This window comes from Aulonocara sp. 'chitande type north' Nkhata Bay, linkage group LG4 (assembly GCF_057382095.1).
Source record: "Aulonocara sp. 'chitande type north' Nkhata Bay isolate Kocher_YH1m ecotype deep benthic linkage group LG4, A_spYH_male_GT1.1, whole genome shotgun sequence".
Lineage (NCBI taxonomy): Eukaryota > Metazoa > Chordata > Actinopteri > Cichliformes > Cichlidae > Aulonocara > Aulonocara sp. 'chitande type north' Nkhata Bay.
The window spans coordinates 12,584,905-12,601,636 of NC_141347.1; the positions used below are offsets into that span (position 1 = coordinate 12,584,905).

At 44.1% G+C, this 16,732-nt stretch overlaps 1 protein-coding gene across 6 annotated transcripts in view; it reads left to right on the forward strand.

Moving 5' to 3' along the window:
- The first annotated feature begins 708 nt into the window (after window positions 1-708).
- LOC147332084 (RNA binding protein fox-1 homolog 2-like) overlaps window positions 709-16,732 on the forward strand; it is a 52,052-nt gene continuing 36,028 nt past the window's right edge. For 2 of the 6 annotated variants that reach the window (XR_015128763.1, XM_086288483.1), the window contains exons 1-2: window positions 709-1,782; window positions 13,862-13,912. Coding sequence is in view for 5 of the 6 variants with exons in the window: in XM_086288483.1 (XP_086144609.1) it covers window positions 1,528-1,782; window positions 13,862-13,912 (306 nt within the window). In the remaining variant the exon portion in view is untranslated. The remainder of the gene's footprint in view (window positions 1,783-13,861; window positions 13,913-16,732) is intronic. The other 4 variants (XM_086288485.1, XM_086288482.1, XM_086288481.1 and 1 more) reach the window with 4 other exon arrangements.

Consider the following 16,732-nt stretch of genomic DNA (forward strand, 5'->3'; position numbering starts at 1 on the left):
ATTTCCTCACATCAGCAACTGTATTTGATAAGTGTTACTTTTTGTATGAATTATATAACATCAAAGCCCGGTAGTCAGGATGAAAGCGGTTTCCTATCGGACGCTTTGTGACTGAAGACCCACAAGGGGGCGCAACAACATTAAGAAACACGACTGTGCTGTGAAGCGTTGCTTAAAAACCGAAAGTGGAAAGGCCGGTTTTGGGCTCCTTTGATTGATTGATTTGTTTAATCCCCCCCTCCCATTTTATTTAAGTACTTTAGGCCTTTGGCTATTAGCTGCGTGTTTTCATTTATGTGGTTATGTAGGTTTCCTTTTTGCAAATGTTGGAGGCGTATTTTGCTACAAAACTGTTACAATGGGAGTAGCTGACTCCCAATAAAAATAACGAACTAAATAAATAAATAAAAATAATAATAATCATATGTTGTTCAAAAGCAAAATGTGGCTTTTGTGTTTTTGAGATATTTCATTAATATTTATATATTTTACTATTATTCATTATTATTATTATTTATTTTCTGCTTAACATTTTAGGTAATTTTAGGCGCAAAAAATAATAATTTTTGGGCATCGTCACGACCTGCAAAATAGTGCAATTTTTATATTAACTGGGAAAAAATAAATAAATAACTGAGGGTTGAGGAGGAGGGAGCTCTGAGGTGGTGGGATCAGGAGGGAAAAAAGGAGGAGAAGGAGACCGAGGAAAGGCAGACCTCAGACCAGCCCGCCTTACCTCACTCCCCCTGTCCGCGAGCCCGGTGTTCACGGGCAGATCTGACCGCAGATCAGCGCACTCGGGCTCCCTACACACTACGAGTTACACCAACTGGGACTGAGACCAGAGGAAATCGTGTTCGTCGGTAGCCAAGGTACGCACGCCAAGACTCATCCACAGCAGACCGAGGCGAGGGAACGGACAAGAAGGGAGAGAATTCAAGGGGAAAGCTGGTAGGAACCACAGAGGAGTTCACTGCAAAAGAAAAAATCCCCACGCGTTTAGGGGCGAGAGGAGAGGGTGACTGGCTGGCCCCGCAGAAGGAGTAGTATTACGCGAAGCTAATTTCCAACATTTTCTATTCTTGGCAGCGAGAGTGTGCTCTCCGAGCCACATTTATAAAGAGAGCTAGCGGAATGTAATGCTAGCAGGCTAGCCGATGTTAGCTAGCTAATTAGCTTGTCAGGCATCCGAGAGTCGGACGTGTGATCTTTATTAAAATAGGACACTGTCGTCGTTTTTCTTTTTTCAGGGGGAAAAAAGAAAGAGAGGGACAACTGTACTTAATGTGCTTTGTGTTGGATTCTGCCATGGTTTTAAAGGGGTGTCTCGCATAGCTAAGGCTAAGTTAGACAATAAACAGTGCAAGCTTGTGTATATTGATGAAAATCCGTTCAATATTATCTGTCTGGGAAAAGCCAAATCCATTGTGAATATCGAGCCGTGGACAAACCAAAAGGAGAAGGCAAAGGTAACAAAAGAAAAGAAAAAGCCAAAGAGACTTTTGACTGGTGACTGTCTCCCGTCCAATGTTAATGTCGACCGACGTTGCATCTATTATGCTACCCGTTAGTCGGGGAATAATGGACCGGGAAAGGGACATTGATACAGCAGCCGGACCCCATGCAAACGCGGCCGGGGGTCCAGCCGTGGTCCGAGGGATGAAGAGAGGAGATCCGGAGCCCGACGCTCAGACTGCCGCTGCCCTCACTGACTTGTCCGGGGCGGAGTGCAAAAGACCAAGGATAGACGGGACCGGGAGTGTTGTCGGTGACATTGGCCAGGTATGAATGCAGTGTAAACACAAAAGATATGTTTCTCACATCTGTGTCTTTTTTGTTTCCATCTGTTACAAATGCTGCTCACTGAACTCAGTATCATCCGCCCTCCTTTTCCTTCTTCGCTGTTTTTTCTGTTTGCTTCTAAGCATCAGCTAGGAAGGATGATGTTTTTGACAGCCCCCCCTCCACGCGCGCATTTTCCCCTCTTGATAATCATGCATCGTTGCAACAGCAAATCCTTTAATTATAACAAGCGAAACGCAGGAAAAGTGTCTCAGTAGTAAACGCGTTGCTTGCTGTGATTATCGAGGCTTGCTGTTTGTTCCTCTTGGTGCTGCTCTTACCAAACCAGACAAAGGTAATATGATCCAGGCTCCATTGCTATGACAGTCCCAGACACCACGGCAAAGATCAGAGCCATTCATCATGCCTGCCTCACAGAAGGTAAACCAGTGCTTTGTCACATGTTGCGAGGGATTTTGTATTTTTATACTTATGTGGATGAAATTACTTTGAACTGTGCGGATAATTTGTCAGTGAGTCTTCAGAAATCCTGACACACACATGCAGGGCATTTAATGGCTCCGTGCCCCCCCATGATTGTCGCTAGGTGTTAAAAGAGAGAGGCAGACAAGGATTGGGGGAGGGGTCACCACAGAGAAAGACAAAGAACAGAGCCTTTTTTTTTTTTTGAGCTTGAAGGAGCGAAGGGTCTCTGGGGGCCCCTCCTTAACACGGGTCTTCCCTTGCTTTTATGACTCGACTGCTGAGACAGCAAAGCATCAGCGTCCATTCCTGCCTCCCCGGACCAACCTGTGTACGTTACAGTAAACTAGAGAACTGCCGAGGCGCAGGGTGCACCTCTCACTTGTTCTGCCTGGATCTCTTGCTATTTATTTCTCTCTTGCAAACACACAGCACGCATCATTCCTACACCTACACACACATGCTTTGAAGTGCCCCTGTAATGCAATAGTACAAGAGAAAAATTTCAGCTGACGTCTGGTGGGTTTTGTTTTTTTTTTTTTTTCTTTTTCAAAGACCAGGGAAACTGCTCTAACGGTAGTCGAAGGGCAGGCGGACACGACTTGAGGTCGTCTGCAGGTAATTGAATCCTGGGGAAACTGGTAAAATGCTTCAATGGGCTGTGCAGCTGACCCGCTGCAAAGACAGAAAGGTCCAAGTGTGATGCTGTGATGCTCAGTGAGCCTCACAGAGGATGGATGTTGATGATGGGAAAAGGTTATAGCCCGCTGGCAAAGATGATGTGACAATGAGCAGGGCGGCATGTGGTGGATTCTCGCTGCCCATCGGTTGTATTGATTGTTGGGGTCGGGGTGAGGTCGTGTAAATGAAATAAAAGGGAGGATGAGGCTACAGCAAGAGAAAGAGAGTGCGCCGAAGGTTGCACGTGGAGGATAAAGAGGGGAAAGCGAGGATCGTGGTTTAATTGGGCACAATGTGCGAGTGGATTAGAGGAGAGAGAGAGAGGTGTGACTGGGGACTGATAGATGGATAGATGTGGGGATTTTGGGGTGGGGGTGGGGAGGTGGGATAAAGGAGACTGATGGCAGAGTGAAAATCTGAGCGGTTAGTTTGCATCCATCAGGCGGCATGATAAAGTATGCGAGGGAAGTGATGGATGGCAGGCATGACACCATCAGTTGTGGGAGAGATAAGCATGAGGACAGGGCCTGAATGACGATAATCAGCTCAGTGACACTTTATACAAAGGATAAATAAATCGGAAAATGACATTGAGGGGATGTATCGAGTAGCTCTCGGGCGCTGCATGGCTGCTCGCGATGGAGATGATGACTCCAGTGGATGTTCCTTGAACTAAATGCACCCAGCAATTACTGTAGGGCTCCTGCAGTGAGCTCGAGCTGGTATACTTCTGACCTTCCAGGCTGACTGCAAATCAGGACTGTAATAATAAACGAGAGTGCAGCCTCCCCTCTTTTGTTGTTGCTGCTCTCCTCCCCCGCTCCACCTCATACAAACTGCACCCCTTCCCACCCCCACCCTTATCTGTCCTCTGATTTGTCCCCCTCCTGCCTCCCCCCAGGCATATTTCCAGATTGCTAATTGACTCCTGGTTCACAGGCTTTCAGCGTGCCACTGAGGCAAGCCCCCCCCGGATTCACTCTTTCCTCTGTGCCGCCCCATCTATCTCCCCCACTGCCATCTTTGATAATGTCTTCATTTCTCAGCCCGTCTCCCATCACTCAAATCGGTGGAATATCCATTTCTTTTTCCCAGCTGTGTTGTCTTATTTTCCTCTCTCCTTTTCCCCCCTTTCCCCTCCGCTTCATCTCCCCCTATGCGCTCTTTCTTTGTATGTTTGGTGCGCTCTGTTGGTCTTATTGATGCTTCCCCTTGAGGCAGCACTGTTGTCTGCGCTGAGGTAGTGGGAGTACAGTATCCAACTCTCCCTCTTTCCGCGTTTCTCGGAGAGCCGATTTGTCCTATCGTTGGCAGTAAAGAGGCTTTGTGTCGCGCTAACGAGATCAAAGCTCATTTAGGAGAGGGCATTAACCAGAGCGATCGCTTTAATGGGGCCAGGGTGGAGTTGGGGTGGGGGGTGTGGGCGGTATGTATGAACAGATCACTGAAAAAGATTATCACCGATAGCGCACGTTTTTTTTTTTATTCATAGTGTTCACCACAAGCAGCATCCATAGCACTGAGAATCATTACTTCTCGTGGAACAAGTGAAGTTAAAGTTTAGTCTGCTGAGCAGCTTCAGAACTTATTGTGCTGCAAACATGAGAGCTGATGGTTGCCTGAGAAAAGAGACGTTAAAGAATACCCCCGCAGCCCAGGCAAGAAAGTAAATTGCAACAAGAACTTTAAAGTCTCATGAACCTTGGATATCACAACAATATTACATGTACCCACCGTAATTGCACCTCCTTTTTTCCCCTTAGGCCCTCAAAGCCACAGGACAAAAACAATAAAAATGCATAAATATTTTAAAAATATGTAAAACTGAACATTTAACAATTTGTTTAAATAGTTTATATGCCCTTGTTTCATTTTAGTGCAGTGTAAAATTTTACTGCGTCTGTTATTTCTGCCGGCGGTAGTTTCTGTGCTTCTCTCTGCATGTGTGAGGAGTTTTGATTGGAGCTTACTGTAAGACCTGCGTTAGACTGCTGCGGGGGGTCTTTGTCAAACCTACAACGTAAACCATGTAAGTGGCTAACGTTGTTGCTCGCATTTATGCTTGTGTTGGTTCATTATGTGTTTAAAGTGTGGTTGTGGACTTTATTCCCTCCAGAGTCCCCGTGCTTGTTGTTTTTCTTTTTCTTTTTTTGTGCATCATAGGCAAAAATATTGGTCTTTGTGTATTTCCCTCATGTCCATTCCAATAGTTTTGGTGATCTTCTTTCCTTTGCTGACATTTGTGAGTCCATATATTATGATGTGTTATGATTATTATTCCTTATAGTGAGAGGATGATTGTCATTTTCTCGCTGAAAAATTCATCAACTGCAGCAAAAGACGAGTCGAAAATGCACACGATGAATCAATTGTGCTGAACAGGCCAATCACAATAATGGGCCAATCCAACCTATAGTGACATTTCTGGGCAGGTACGCTTCAGATTATGCTGTAGGTTATGGAGGGGTTTGTGGTTGTGACGTAGCTACAGCAAAATTTTCCAGCTGAGGCATTCCCCAGTGAGATGTGTAAAAGCTGATCAACCCCAAATCCTTTAGCTATTAAAATCAATTATAAGTGTTGCCAAGTTACATGTGTGTTGCATGTATCCAAAGGTCTGCCTGGGTCCATGTGATTGCATTGTTGTCATAATGTGGTAAACACGAGGCTCCATGTGCACATCTGCATGCCCTCAATTTTGTTGCATACACTCTGCAGGCACTACTAAGACACCCTCTGTGCATGCATCCCCAAAGTGTGTAATAACTATTCATCCCTGCGTGTTTGCACGTGAGCGTAATCCCTGGATTTAACACTGACTTCGTTTGACTGGCACAGCTAGACTTATTAGTGGTTAGTAAAAGTGATGAAAAAAGAAATGCAAAGACAGGGAAAAGTGTCAGTGAGGTAACAGGAAACCCTGTATGGAAGAAACAAAATGATTTGTTGGCAAGTAATAAGTGAAGAGAAGATTAATCTGCATTTTTGTTTGATCATGATTTATCAGTAGTTTTTTCTTTTTTTCCATCCTCCCCAATTGGGTTGATTAACTGCCTTTCTCCTCCATACATTATTGTAAACTGAAAGGGACAGAGGGTTTTTGTTTAGCTGCGATGCACATTTTTCAATTTTAAGACTATTAAAGCCTTAAAAGATGACTTGAGATAACAGTAACACTCAGATTCACTGATAATGAAAAAAATCATTAGTCACAAGCAGCCAGAAGTCAGCAGCTGCCATTATGCTAAGAAGAAATATCCCCAGAAGTGGAAAGTGTTAGGAGGACGGGGAGGTGTGGGACCAGTTGTGTGTTCGGCACATACTAATGTGCTAACATGTGTTGCAGAGGGTCACACAGTCCCAACCTGGTCTCGCATTATGTGCTGTGCAGCTGTTAATGATTGCTGTTAAACTTTGAGCCACAGCACAGTGGACTCACCCTTGACTTTTGAACCAGCAACGATAAGCTAAAATTCCCCATATGCAGTTGCTCAACTCCTCTTTTCTCCCTCCCTTCTTGTGTTCAGCTCAGCTCACTACGCAACAGCATTATTACCCAAGCATCGACAGCAGACAAAAGAAGGACGCCACTAGGGCTGGGCCATATTATACCGTTCACGGTAATACCGGTATAATGTTAGGCAACGATAGGAAAATGAAATATCGCGATAGAATGGGAGTAAAACGCGCATGCGCAGTGCCTTTGTTTTCATACGCACATGGCCGATTGTTGAGTGAAACAGATGAACCAGAATTGGTTTGTAAAAATGGTGCAACTTCAGTGATGTGGAACTGGTTTGGTGTTTGTCCGTCAGATACACAACAAAGCACATTTTTTTGCAGAACATGCAAGCGGCCATCGTTATTGTCATATTTGTCGGACTAAGATGCTCTTAAATCTGGGAGTAATCTGGGTCCTAAACTCCGTATGCTTCAGGTCAAACAACACTGCAGCATCACTTAGAGTTAAAAACTGTCTAAATTCTTTCATCTTTAATAAAACGATCAGCATTGCTGCTTTACCAGGTGTAACTATAAAGTTTAACTTCCAGGCATCCATGAAAACAAAAGTTATTACATTTAACGGAGTTAGAAGTTAGCAGGAAGCTAGCGGAAGTTAGCTCGCTAGTTTCGCTAGTTACCTAAGCATGATATTGCATGTTCTGACGGAGAGATTTCTGAAAAAAATCAAACGTACAGCTCTGCTATCACTTCCAACATAAATGAAGACAGGAAACTAAACAGCAGTGACGTTTGTAGGGTTACTGAAGTTGGGCTAGCTGGTATATAATGATGTGCTACGTGATCGCTAGCGACACAGCTATGTTAGCATAACATAAACAGTGAAGCTGGAGGACGAACACTAACACTTTTCCACTTATAAAAGTTAACGTGAAGGTTCTTCATGGTTAGAGACAAATGCAATCGCATGGCAGGATGCTGTAAACGGACCAAACTTCAGTCAGGAGAACAACTGAGATAATCCATCCACAATACGAGGTTAGTCATTAATATACTGCAACAACATGGGAATAGAGCAGCTGCCAGAGAATTCAACATTAATGAATCAATGGTACAGAAGTGGAGGAAGCAAGAAGAATGAGTTTAATAAAGTTTGATTTATCTGACTGCTTTGTTTCGCTTAATGTGCCTTATAATCCCGTGCACCTTATGGTGCGAAAAATGCGTACTGCACACTGCAGTTTAATGTTGCAAAGCACCTCTTTTTAACTTCAGTGGATATTATACATGGTTATGCTCAGGATATGTCAGCCCATTTCTACTGGAAATGCCTTTTGGTTAAACTTTCAGCAAGGAATTTGCATTTGCACTGTTACATTTTTATAAAGCTTTAATGTACATAAAAACCAGCTTCTTGTTTAAGTGAAAATAAATGGAAGGTTGTCTTTTTGCGCTAGTAATGTTGTGGAGTTGTATTTTGTCTCGCATCAATTATATCGTCGGTTATATCGTTATCGCAAATTTTCAAATATATATCGTGATAAATATTTTTGGCCATATCGCCCTGCTCTAGACGCCACCATTCATAAAGAGATCAGAATAGGTTTGAGATCCCTTTGTCTCTCACTTGATTTCCTGGTTTCAGCTCCTTCACATGGCACTTTCATGCTAGCACTCCCTTTATAGTCATCATGCCACTGCTCCCCCACCCAGCATAGCTCCTCCCCAAGGCTGCCCCCAAACTGTCACATGTGCTCCCATCTCCTCCCACACATACAGCCAAATGTCAATTCAGTGCTTCCCTTACATGGGGGTCATCTGCGATGTGCTGCCACAATACCCATCACAGCTGTCTATGAATGATACCCTGGTTTGCTATGTGAGTTTTCCCAACTTCAGCTGAATGCACTGCAATATTTTTGTATTTCTTTGATTTTTATTTAGTTCTTTTAAAGCTTTTATTAATGAGGCCTTACAGCATAAAGCATGTCCACAGTGCACTAAGAGCTCTGCCTCGGCAGACTGAAACAATAATTAGATCTGACAGAGAAGAGTGAAGCAACCTGTGCAGGTTATTGGTGGAATTTATGAATTGCGTTTAACTTGGTGGCTTAGTCCAGTACCAGTTAATTTACAGTTTGACCTTTGAAGTTGTGCCACATTAACAGTTGGATCCTTTTGCTATTGTGTTGTGTTATTTACAACATTCATCAAATCTTTTTTAAATTCTCGGCTTTACTTTGTGATAAAGGCAACAAAGAGTTCACATCTGTTAAATCACTAACTGGACATTTGTCCAGTAAACACTTTTGGCACTTGCAATATTTAGATAGTTACACAACTGCCTTGTCTGTCCAAACTTGACACGTGACCTTTTCAAATAAATTGTAAATGCCTTTAGAAGGTTATTTTAAACACCACCATTTTGACCTAATAGATGTTTGATTGTAATCTCTACATTATTTGGAATGAATGGACAAACAGTTGTGAGATACAGGGGTGTAGGACCATTGAGCGGTAAAATTAAATCGCTTCATCCTTGAGTTCAAAGGTGACGCTTGTTCTAGATGTAGTGAAATTTCTTTCATGTGTTCTTGATACTGTGCAAAAGTCTTGGGCCATTTCTTTATATTTCACTTCCAAAGGGCCAGACTTTTTTGTAATTTAAAAAAAAAAAAAAAAAAGGTAGTCTTGAGTAGTTAGCATGGGTCTATACACTTACATGAAAAGTCCTGAGCCCCCCCTACTTATGGATTCCAAATCCAAAAAAAGAAAAGTTGAAGAGGAAAATGGAGAATTTAACAGTATGTGCACAGATTTGTTTGTTTTCACCACCAACGCTGCTGGCTTAGAATAGAATAGCTTACCGGTATACTCAAACTGTGGCTGGTCTTTAGCCAAAATTAAACTGAAACTGGCCTCTCTCGCTTAACTTTTGCTATTCTTAAAACTTTGAGGCTCCTAAATGTTTTGTTTGTTATCAAGGTAGCCCACTTTTGTGATTCATTTGCATAAAAACAGGATAATGAATCATACGTTCTCAGTCTGGTTTTGAAAGCTGACTCAAAGCTGGCCTGCAGAGCTTTAGAGCTGCTCTGTTTCAAAGGAGGCTTAAACATGCTAATTGAATTTTTCTTCCTCCACTTTTTAGTAGTTGCATTTTATGTTTCTTATTTAGACAGTTTTATAATTGAAACAAGGACTGGAATTCTTTATAGTATTGTAATGAGTACCAAATAATGATAAGATTTTTCTTTGGTCAAAAATGTGGTGGTAAAGTTTGCAGATGCTTTCTTAAACTTTAACCACCCAAATCTGACTGGTTTCTCCTTGAGTTTAAGTGAGCAGGTGTGATCTCGTTTACAAGATTAGGACAGGTTTATCGACAGATGGGCAAACAGATAATATAACTCAGTGAAATAACAATGTGGTCCAGCTATAGATGAGTGCTTTCTTGTGCAGGAACCTTCATGCGGAGACGTACGGGGACCTGCATAATTCCCAATTCCTAGGTCATCTGTTTTTATTAGCAAATCCACACAGTCGGTACAGAGGAAACAGTCATCAATAAATCCACCCAGTGAAGTGCCCTCGAGCTTTATATTTTATTAAAGTCGGAACCACCACCATCACCAAAAAAAAAAAAAAAATGTGTCCAGTTCACATCAGAGGTGTTGAAGACTCCTACTCTTTTAGAAAATACATCGCTTAAAAGAGAGAAACTCGGGTAGTTGTAGCGGTGCCATTGTGTGGGCACAGTTTGGTCTGTAAAGTGAAAAAGATGCTGTTGTGATAAATGAGCCTTCAGTTCTCGGGAAAGCTTGTGTTTCATCTTGTCTTTCTGCGCTTCCTCTCGGTCTTTGTCCTTATGTCCTCACATATTGACTACCTCCAATGCATTTGTCATTCTGAGCGTCGTCTCTCGGCTTTAATACACCCGTCTCGAGTCCACCATATCCATCACTTTGTGGCTCTTCTGCACTTTTCTCCATAGCTATAATACGGTACGCTGGTGTCTACGTTTCCTCCTCCACGGTTGGGTTTTGTTGACTTGATAGAGCTGGTGGTGGAGCTGATCAGATGTTAGCATAGCTGTGATTTGACATTTGTCAAATCACCCCTCCTAGATTATTTTGCCACACCTCAGACATAGGCATGCAGCAGCAGATATATCAAAAAAGTCTTTTTCATGATGATTTGGAGGGAGCAGGTGTGTTTTTTATTTTCCCCCCCCTAACATTTGGTGATATGAGACCACAAAGCCACCTCCTCGGGCTGTCCTGTTTGGGACCGCTGGAAGCCTGCAGCGGCCTGCCTAATTACCGTCTCCCCTCCTCCCTTAGTCTCCCTCCCCTCTCACCATCTGTTGACCTCATGTCATTTTGTCTTCCTTCACCACTGCTGCTCCACTTTTTTCCCTTGCTTCTACCCATTTGCTCCAGCAACTTCCCAACTTCTTTCCTTCTCCTCTTAAAATAGCAAGTCAGAGACAGAGACAGAGAGAAAATAAACAAGAGAGACGCCCTTTAGTTTTTACCCTCTGTCGAGTCAGTGTTTATGAGCGTGTGACTGGTTTTTCTGTGCTTTTGCTGATCCCTGCCAGCGCAGACTGAAGCCCTCCACAGTCAGCCGGCCGGCGCCTTCAAAGGCTCCTCCTCGCTCGCAAACTATATGGAATTAACTTAATGGAAAGTTACAGAAGTGAGGCATGAAAGCACAGCTCTGAACCTGCACGGGCTCAGACCGAGCGAAGCAGCACAGCTGCGTTCATTTTTATTTATTTTATAAAAAGCTGTCGGGAATAAACTTTTGTATACCTTTCAGCAGCCACGTGATGTAAAGCCATATGGCAAAGGCAGTGTGTGCTTGTGTGTGCCTGGGTTTGTGTGGGGGTAGGTAAACGAGTCTGTAAAAACTTGGTATCAAATTCAACCCCTCGAGCTCCTTCCCCCACCCTGCTTTAAGAAAATATAAATCACATGGCATTCTTCACTTATGACTCATTGTCTCCATTTTGCGAATACTTTACTGCTTTATTTCTCTCCCCTTTCTTGGCTTTGGCTCTCTTATTACCCACATTCCTCTTTCTCCTGTGTGTCTGTCCTTATTTTCATCTGGTTCTTTTCTTCTTCTTCTGCTTCTTTCTTTCCTCCCCATCCGTCTCTTCCAGTCCCTCCTCTCTTGCAGACAGATTGATTCCAGATGTTGCTAAACTTCCTCCCCCTCTTCTCCCCTCCTTCTGTTCTTCTACGTAAACTCCTTCTCCTCCTCTTTCTCTTTCTCTCTCGCTTTTTTTTTCTTCCCAAAGTAGAACCAGCAGCGACTCTGCAATTTGATGGTCACGGGTAATTTTGGTTTGGATTTCAGTGGCATTCCAGTTGTCCTCCTTGGTAGTGCAGTGCCTACACCCTTACTTTGACTGGGAGTGTGATGAGAATGCACATTTACGTCATTAATCACCAGTAGTTGGGTGTAATTTTTTTTTCTCATATGGCTAAATTACCACCATTTAAAGAATAAATAAGTAGTGCAGCTCCAGTTTTAAACCGCATCGTCACTTCAGGCCTTTTTTGAAACACACTGCAGTGTGGTGGGTTGTTTTTTTCTTTTCTTTATTTAATTCAAAAAAGGAAAGAGTTTTGTCATTCCCACCGACATCGCCTGGGGCTTTGTGGACTTTAAATTCTGCTCTGAACGGGCCTCCTTTACTGCATTTCCATATGCGCTGCATCGAGCACCAGCAGCTCGCCACGCGGTCAGTATGTCGTTCGATGTAAGCCTGCCCATTCCCACTGTAAGCGCGGCGCACCAAGGAGAGTGATCCCCCTGGGGACAAGGCAGGAGGGGGAAATTGGTTCCAGATGAAACAGGAAGTGGGGAGAGGAGACAAAGAAAGGGCTGTTTCAAGCAAGGGGGGGACGGGCCCCGAGTCTGGACAGACCCGCCCAGAGTTAAGAGTTTACAGCTCATGCATCAAAAGAAAAAAAGAAAAGGTTTCTTATTTCCATTCTTTACATCTGGTCCATATTTTTTATTTTTTTTTTAAACCAAAACATCATACTCACTTTTCCCCATTTGGCTTCCCTCTATCCCCCTCTCTGTCTAGACACTACTTCTTTCCATTTCTTCATTCTCTCGTGTATCATCATCATCATCCCATCTGTGTTTTGGTCTTAGCCTTCATATCTCTAACCTCTTCAGATTAAAAGCTGTTTGTCTTTCTGTTGTCTTTCTGCTGCGGTCCTACCGGCCCCTTCTTCCTCACGCAGGCTTGCCCTCGATTGGCCGAATGAACGTTTGAAGCGATGGAGCGATTCCCGCGGCAGGCAGCATCGGGGTCAGGGCCGGGAGGTTAACTCTGTTGACACTCTTCAGAAGCCAAATCTGCCCCTTCTCATTGCTGTGGCATTACGGGGCCCACCCTCGAAGTGCTGGCCGAACTGAGGGGCGCGTTCATGCCAAAGTGTAGGGGGTTGATGACCAGCACATGGATTTGGAATATTTTGCTGATTAAATGTAATGAAAACATCAGCAGTTCTAAAAAAGATTTCAAACTCACCCCCACCCTCTAACATGTACACATACACATCTTTCTTTCTTTTCCCCCCTCGGAGGCCTTTCCCCTTATCCTCCTCCCTTCCCGCTTTCTCCCTCTAGTGAGACTCATGCCTCAGCTCCTTATCGAGAGCAGAGGCATGAGTCTCGCTAGGCGGTCATGTTTTCTCTTCGAGGCATGCCAGCAGGCTAGACCGTACCGGAGTGATCTCTCTCACTGCTGTCAAAATATCATCGTTTAGTTAACTTTCCCCATTGTTCCAGTCCTCCCCCATCTCCCGCCTCCTTTTTGTCTTTTCATTTTTGCCCCCTCCTCTTCACCGAGCTCTGTAGCAAACAATGGCTCTTCTTGCCGGGGCAAAATGACACAGAGGGGGGAAAATAATAGTCACAGAGAAAATGGAGCGAAAGAGACAGAAATAATCTAATTAAAAGTAATTACAGAGCAATTAACCACAACACTGGTTTCTGAACAGGGGCGATGAGGGATGGGCTCGGTGGATTTTGATTGGTTGGTGGGACTGGATAGAAAAGTTTGCGAAGCTGCAGTGATGGTTCATCAGTCACGGCATCCACAAGACTGTTAACTGTTAACTTCATTCACTCATCAGTTGTTTTCCCACGCAAGAACGTCGTCTTTGCTCGTTTGAACTTTAGTCCCCTGCTAGTGTTCGGGTGTCATTTAAGGTCTCAAAATGCTTGAAGTACTTTGACTTGTGCTTTTAGATTACAGAAAAGGGTTGTGACAGTATAAATCCTCCTGCTTTCACAAGTTGGGTTGAGATTTTTTTGTCATCTAAAACGCACAAGTTTCTTTGGAGCGCCATTGCTGCATCCACTCACTTCTCAAAAGCACAGCCACTTACGCTGCTCTCATCCCTCCTGTTGTCTCTTGCAGAACAATGAGCCTTTAAATCCCGGTTTCCATGGATACCAACCTCACAGTCAGGTAAGAGACGAGTGACTGCTCGCAAATCTCTGTTACAATAAATTGCCAAAAAAATAAAATAAAAAAATGAATGAAATACAAAACCTTGACTTACTCAACAGTACGCCTGCTTTCAGTCGTCTGATGGTAAAAAGCTGGAAGTGAGTTTGTCAAGTCCACTTGAATCAAACACTGTTTGTTCATGGGATAAAGAAAACATTTTGGTATTCTTCAAATGGGACCTGTTATGTTTATGTTGACCTCCATATTCTTGTTCACTGCTAAAATAGTTTTGTTTACAGTTTAATCCCTGATCGTCGGTGCAGCTCCTTTAAAACAAGCTGATCTCCATTTTAAACCAGCCTTATTCTGATTGGCTGCACCTCACAGGCACAAGGTTGGACACGACTGTGCGCCTTTGGTGTCCCTATGAGCGATAGCCGCTCTCACTGACGTCACACAGAGCAAGAGTTGAAAACACTGTCTGAGTAGGATGACGCCTGATCTTACTTTTAAACTTCTTTTATCAATTTATACTATACGTGGCATATGATAAGGATAGATGGACTGGCTCAGCCCCCTTTTAAATCGAAAGTTACACTTGTGATAGTCCACTTTCATGTCATTCTTCTTGCACAGAAAAAACTAGCAGTGTTGTCCTCACCATCCTCACATATGTAGCAGGATTCAGTCTGTTTTTACGACCACATTATTATCTAGACGGTAATGAAAGCCTTGCCTCACCTTTGGTAGCTCATCTCTCTTCGAGGAATCGATGGAAGAGAAACCAGTGATGACTGAGCTTCTCTTTCAAAGACTTGATTCTTAGCATAATTTCTCTCCACTTTCTATCACCTTCTTCGCCTTGCACGCTCTGTATGCGGAGCTTTTCTCACAACGCCGTTCACATCCCCTTCGCACTTCTCTCTCTGTCTTTATGCCTCTCTCTCATATTCTCTGTTTCGTTCTCATTCTGAATGTCTCACCAGCATATTGCTCTCAGTAATTAGTGACTTATGTGTGCAGCGGCAGGGTTGCTGACTATTTTCTTATCTACCTCCAAGCAGCAGAGCGCATTGAGCAGCTCAAACCAGCTCAGTGCCCATGTGTGTGCATGCACACGTGCCGTGTGTGTGTGTGTGTGTGTGTGTGTGTGTGTGCGCTTTTTGTCTGATTGCAAGCGTTTGTGCATCTGAGGGCTGTGTTTTGGGACGTGCAGCTCTCTGGCAGTGCCACAGGAGGGAAGTGTTGGCCTGTGAGCTTTCTCGCCCCCCCAGCCTCCCTCCTCGCATCACAATATGGAGATTCTCACAGACCTCATCCTCTCATTTAGTCTCCTCTCCCTCCTCTGCTCCCTGCACTCCACTCCTGCTCTACCCCTGGTAACATCTCTCGTGGGAGTGCAGCTCTCGGAGAACGCGAGGGGAGACACCAAAAGAATTTCAGGCTTTTGTGCTTCAAATCAAATTTATTACAATTTCTGGGTGGATGTCAACCTGACTATTAAAAACAAATGTTGTGCAAGAGATTAAAGGCGAGACAGGAAGACGAGAAATAAAGCAGGGAAGTGGCACAGAGCTAAAACTGAAATGGAAGCAAGTTATTTAAGATGGCTTGCCCGCAGGGGCACACAATCAGTTTCTTAGTTAGAGCAAGCTTGTATTCCAGTCTCGGCTCTCCTCTGCCCGAGTCCATCTGTTTGTAAGACAAACACCTGGGCAGAGAGATCACTTCTGATCTGCAGCGTGTGTGAACTCTCGCCCGGTGTTAAATTCAGAGCCACGGCATACCTCTGCATTTGTTTTATAAATGATTTAAAAAGTCGTCCCTGCTAATGTATTCTGCCCTTGAGCACACACATTAGGAGTCTCCAGCACACTGCTGGTTATCATGCAAATGGAGTTAGCCAAGCCTAGCTTTGCAAGATTGGCTTGTTCACCGCTGCAGTGCATTTGTCTCCGTAATGCGTCTGTCTTATGTTATTTATGCACATTTGAACTGCCCGCAGGTCTGTTTAACTGGGGACGCCGCTGCCATACGTCTCCTGTTCTCTAAGGGGGGTCAGTCCTCTGGGGCCGCGGTTTCCTGATGTTTAGAGTTGATGATCAGAGTTAAAGACACACATACAAACAAGACAGAACCAGCACACCTAAGCGTTTCTTTGGCATTTAGCAGCAGATGTAATAACCTGCACACAGGAGGTGCAGTTGTTGTGAACATGTCCTGCAGAGTAGTTGAGCAGGGCTGCTGATCATCTGTAGATACCGTGTTTGGAGAACAGGCCTTTGTTTGGACGAGCTGGTGAGCGCTGGATGGATATAGCCCTTTGTTTGAATTCATGTGTGTCTGTTTTCCAGCCAAGGTGCAGCAGCATGGATATGATCAGAGCGCATCTGCGTGTGTACGTTCGGTGCATGTGTTTGTGTGTGACTGCATGTGTTTATCGCAGTGTTTCAGCCTGTGTACTTAATCCCAGGATCATCCCCTATTCATCCTCTCATCCTCCTCACTTACAGCCCTAATCCTGTCATCCCTCGCTCTTTTTTTCCCCCCCCCCTCCACCCAACGTTTTTATCCATTTATCTCCCAATCCTGTTATCTCTCGCTCACATCCATTGCCCCCTTCAGTCCCTGTCCCCCTCTACTTCATCCCAGCTCCTTTTCCGTCTCACCCCCTCTCTCTGCCATCACCACCACCACCTCCGTCCATTCACTTTATCTTTCCTTCCCAACATCCCTCCATCCCTCTGGACCCAGTTCTAGCCAGACTCAGCAGATGTCTGAATGCTTGGCATCAGGGCTTTTTTTTTTTTCTTTTTTTTTCCCCCTGCAGAGTTCAGT